A 5,363-nucleotide genomic window follows, 5' to 3' on the forward strand; every position below is an offset into this window, starting at 1 on the left:
ATACCAGATTTTTATTTGACATGAGGTTCAGAGCACAAACATGGCATATTACATGGCACCATTTTAGTTACTTTTTTGAGTGACCTGAAACCTAACTAACTAACTACGCTGAAGTACCACAAGAAAACTTCAAAAGAGGAAGTTTCTTTCTTTCTTTCTTTCTTTCTTTCTTTCTTTCTTTCTTTCTTTCTCTTTCTTTCTTTCTTTCTTTCTTTCTTTCTCTCTCTCTCTCTCTCTCTCTCTTTCTCGCTTTCTTTCTCTCTCTCTCTTTGAAAACTTCAAAAGTGGAAGTTTCTTTTTCTTTCTTTCTTTCTTTCTTTCTTTCTTTCTTTCTTTCTTTCTTTCTTTCTTTCTTTCTTTCTTTCTTTCTTTCTTTCTTTCTTTCTTTCTTTCTCTCTCTCTTTCTTTCTTTCTTTCTTTCTTTCTCTCTCTCTCTCTCTCTCTCTCTTTCTTTCGTTCTTTCTTTCTCTCTCTTTCTTTTTTTTTCTTTCCCCCAGTTACTGTGCATGTTTTAAAAAAAAGGGAACTTCCGCTGTCTGTGGTGAGATCACACCACAGTACACAGTCTGTTCTTCACATGATTGTGGCGTTGTGTCTCATAACATTAAATAGCAGAACTTGTCAGCAGAGGTGTTTCAGTTCCAAGAGCTTCAACGTTAGTGCAGACATCAACGTGCTCTAGAAAATGCCCGGGATCTTTTTTTCTCATCCTAATGCTCTGAAAGAAGCTGACAACAAACCTGGCGAAGTTATGGCTCAAAAAAAGAAAAATTTGTAAGGATGCCTTTTGGTTTTTATTCCTTTATTTGGGTTTTTCAAGCATTTTTCCAGTGGACTGTATACATTTAAAGATGAGATAACCCGTTTTTAGGAGATGGTTTAGTTTACTGCACTTTACATCTGCTTATGCAGTTGCAAAGTCTATATATATCTGACATGTGATCAAGCATAATATGGACCTAGAATGGAATCTCTCTGCTTGAGTTTTGGGACTTGATCTAAGATAGATCTCTGTTTTATTAACTGTCTCTAAAATGCCATTAGTGGATTAGAGTTTTAGTCTTCTTTCCTTGCACATGACAGTTTGTGCAGGTGGCAGAGGGAGTCAGACAGGGCTATTTAATAGGCAACAAAAGGACATCTATACCTGGGTTCTATCCCTTTGCAGTGTAATTTACTTGCAGTCAGCTCATAAAAGTTAATCACTGGTATTAATAAGTTAATAATAATAACTTGTTATGGGTTACTGTCCAGGTGCACAATTTGCCAGATATAAACATTGGTTTTTCATTTTGTTTTACACAGTGCTGTGGATCTTAAAAACTGCTTGAAATCTATGCTGCCCCATCTGGAGACAATTAAACCATCATCTTCATCGTCAGATACAGAGAAAAATAAGTAAGCATTGCAACTTGATCTCTTAATTGTTCAGTAGTCCTATTAATAGAGAACCTGTAGAATAATCATCTCAGAATGAAGGCTTTCACATTACTGAATATGGTTTATTAAATCGACTATTTATTTTTTGTTAGAAAAACCCCTACATTTAATCATATATATTTAAATACTTGTGTGTATTACAGGTATTTTTAAAGGTGCCATGAGTTATTGTGCAAGGAGCTATATCAATAACAGAGCTTTTACTCTTGCTATCCTAGGCTTACCCCCAATGAGATTATTCAGTGGACGATGTCTCTGGAAAAACTCCTTGTAAGCGAAGGTAAATTTGAATAAATTAAAGAATTACACCTACCGAATGGCTGTTTATGGATTGAGGGAATTAACAGATATAATCCAAGTAATACCAGTATTCATTATGCAGATAATTCTCACACTGTTACACAAAGTAAACAGTCTTTTTCCATGATGCACTTAGCCTGACAGACTTATAAATCATATTATAGCTCTTCTATCTTCTAAATTCTATTGGTTGTAAAAAAGAATAATTACACAAGAATAATAATTTTTTTTCAGCAATCTGAGTAACCAATTGGCAGTGCTTGCACTGACATGCCCTTGGTGATAAGTCCATTTGTATATGTCAAGTTGTATGGCCTAATTTATATTATAGGCAGCTGTTTGATGCAATCATAACAGCTTTATTTGGGGAGTAAAGTCACCTGTCTTCGTTTAATAGTAAATAGCAAACAGCTTTCCTTTATACTTATACATATTTTGAATTAAGCAGTACAAGTATGGGGTATATTGTCTGGAATGTTTGGGATCTGCAGTTTTCCAGATATGGGTTTTTCCATAATTTGGATCTTCATACCTTAAGTCTGTTAAAAAAAGTAATCATTAAATAAATCCAGTAAGATTGCTTTGCCACAATATGGTTGTATGCAGCTTAGTTACCATCAACTACAAGTACTGATTTGATTTTACAGAGAAAAGGGAAATCATTTTCAACAATTTTAATCATTTGCCTAACATAGATTTATGGATTAACTAGATAGGTTTCCTATAATTTGGAGCTTTCTGAATAACAGGTTTGTGGGTAAGACATCCCATGACTGGTTCTTTGTTCAAGTAGTAGTTTTTCATAATACATCTGGTTTAAAAAGAACAACTTATGGTCTGTATGTGAATCACTCAACTTTCTCAAGGACTAGAACTAGGAGAAAGACTTAGGATAAGGATTTTTTCAACACTACTCATATTTATTACTGCATTGTCTAACATATATCTCATTAAAAAGTCAAATATGAGGGCTGGTCCATGGTTCATTTCTTCATGATGTTCCCCTTCAAATGATAAAATTACTTTTTAAGGTTAAGACAAGATATTTTAAAAAGGGATAAGATGCAATACAATTGCGTCATCTGTATCTTTTGTTTTATCCTGTAACAATCTTGAATATTGTTCCAAAGCAATCAATGTTGCTTAACAACACAAGCGAACTTCATCCAGCTCACTTCTTCTTTTTCAAAAATTATCTTAAATTTTACTGATAATCATATTTCTGTTTGTCTTGTAGAAGGACAGGCTGTCTTCAAAGAGTTTTTGAAGTCTGAGTTCAGCGAGGAAAACATTGAGTTCTGGCTGGCCTGTGAAGACTACAAGGCTACCAACGATTCAGAGGAATTGCGTTGCAAAGCTAACGTTATATACCAAGAATTCATACAACCGAATGCATACAAACAAGTATGTCAGAAACATTAATTTTATTTCTCGTATTAAGACAAATGCCAGGTGGATTCACATTTTAGAGATAAAACACTAAAGAAGTATCATACTCAAGATATTGTGCATACATAAATGCAGTAGAATCATTGTAGTAAAATCACAATTGCATATAATTTCATTTGTTAAGAAATTAACTAGAATGGTCAAGTACAGTAGTATACATTTGTAAAATACAACAAAATATGTAATTACTAAAATAATTAAAAAAAGAATTAGAAAGAATCAAAAGAATGAGGGCAATTCCCCATGTGTTTACCCACAATGTTTTTTCCTAGGATTCCAGCATAATTGTGCCCTATGCAATCAGACACAAAACATTACACCAGATAGTAAAAGCATCCCATGTGGGTAGTAGTTTCTCTTAATATATCTGATTAAAAAAATACCATATGGTCTGTATGCCAATCACTCATCTAAAACCAAACTCCTATAGCTGGAACACAAAAAGAGAGCCCTAACTTATCCCTTCCACCAGGGGGCATAAAAGATCTTGAGCCTCGAGCCTCATTCACCAGTATAAATGCAACCAAAACATGTGCACAACATTAGTATAGATAAGCCCAAACAGATGCAAGCATATTGTGTAGCATGTATTATCTCTATGGCCACTTAGAAAAGCATGTAGTTGTGTAAATACATGCAGGCTTAAACACTTTCTATTCAAAAATGATTTAATCAAGCAACACATCTCTAAATAATACACAGATTACAACATAATTATGAATTATCTAAAATTGATGAGGGATAGCAATCTTCTTATATGGCAGTTGTATACAGTTTGGATATAGCACTTCAATACTGTTTAATAATTAGCTGCTCATTGGATATAACTGATACTACATGATATGTATATTAAAGTTCAGATCATAATTTGGTAAATAATCATTTTAACTTATTTTCCTTTTCAGATTAATATTGATTTTTCTACCAGAAATTCAGTTACTAAAGATCTCCTTGAACCCACAATAACAACATTTAATGACGCTCAGAAAATGATATTCGTTCTCATGGAAAGAGACTCATACCCAAGATTTCTAAAATCAGAAATATTTTTCAGACTTGCAGAAAGGCACCATGGAAATAATGTGAGAGGATAATAAGGCTATATGTACATAAACACACACATATATATATTACTTCCCATAAGGCAATTCTTTGGAGAATAACCTTCAGGTGGACCAAGAGACTTCTCAGGTGTCTTACTGGTACCAAGAAGAGGAGCAAAAACTGCTCTCCTGAGAGCTGGCACTAGGACCATGAAGACAGTAGTTTGAAAAAAGAAGATAAAGCTTGTATACCAAGTTCCTGCTAGAAGAACAGAGAAGCTGGTTTTATAGAGAAGTATCACAAGGAAGTTTCAGTTGTCAAGCACAAAACAGGAACAAACATTTATATATAAATTTACTTAAGAGTAAAACATTTGTTATATTTCTTTATTCTAAACAAATGAATTTCACGTTGACACAATGGATTCTGTAATGTGAGGTTTGCTACTGTGAATGTGTACTTTTGTTAAATAACGTATTTTGGTATAGCAGACAATTGTCTAGTTTATTGAGAAGGTGATGGATTTCTATTTTCCTTGTATTTTTCATCGTGATATTTGTAAACATGTTTATGTGTCTTATTTTAAAGAGAGGCTTTTGTTCCAATATTTTATGTATTTATTAATATTTGTTGTACGTCCTATTTATGTTTCCATAAATAAGCTGTTGGAATTTTTTACAAGATAGAACAAAACAATAAAAACATAACTTTATTTACCGTAAATAGCTGTCCATACTTTTCATTTGCTAATACAGAAGTCATGATAATTGGGTAATAGATAATGGTCATTGTGATACAGACTTTTGCCCAAGGCTTCGTTATTTGAAAACACACAAAAAACCCAAAAGCCAATATGCTCAGCTGGGATTGTCTATCCATATATTGACAGCAGTGAGACACAGTATTACCATTAGGCAGGTCATCAGGTGTATAATATAAGTGTCATTGTGGGGAGGATAGAGCCACACTCATCCCAACCATGGAAAATGCGCCGAAAGGGACGATCTCGGGAAAGTAGAGCGGTGATCCTGTTGCATCTATTAGGCAGCCATTCCACTCCAGTCACGTGGTATTCCAGAAGACAAAACGAAAAGGCACTAAGACTGCCATAGATAAGGGATCCGTAAGCA

General features: G+C 33.9%; 1 protein-coding gene across 1 annotated transcript; it reads left to right on the forward strand.

Moving 5' to 3' along the window:
* The first annotated feature begins 629 nt into the window (after positions 1-629).
* rgs1.S (regulator of G-protein signaling 1 S homeolog) lies at positions 630-4,951 on the forward strand. The gene is given in 5 exon segments (NM_001093822.2): positions 630-774; positions 1,306-1,398; positions 1,659-1,720; positions 2,978-3,144; positions 4,095-4,951. Coding segments are annotated over 5 exon segments (600 nt in total). The 5' UTR covers positions 630-685; the 3' UTR covers positions 4,284-4,951.
* The last annotated feature ends 412 nt before the right edge of the window (positions 4,952-5,363 follow it).

Source organism: Xenopus laevis, chromosome 4S (assembly GCF_017654675.1).
Source record: "Xenopus laevis strain J_2021 chromosome 4S, Xenopus_laevis_v10.1, whole genome shotgun sequence".
In the NCBI taxonomy this organism is placed as follows: Eukaryota; Metazoa; Chordata; class Amphibia; order Anura; family Pipidae; genus Xenopus; species Xenopus laevis.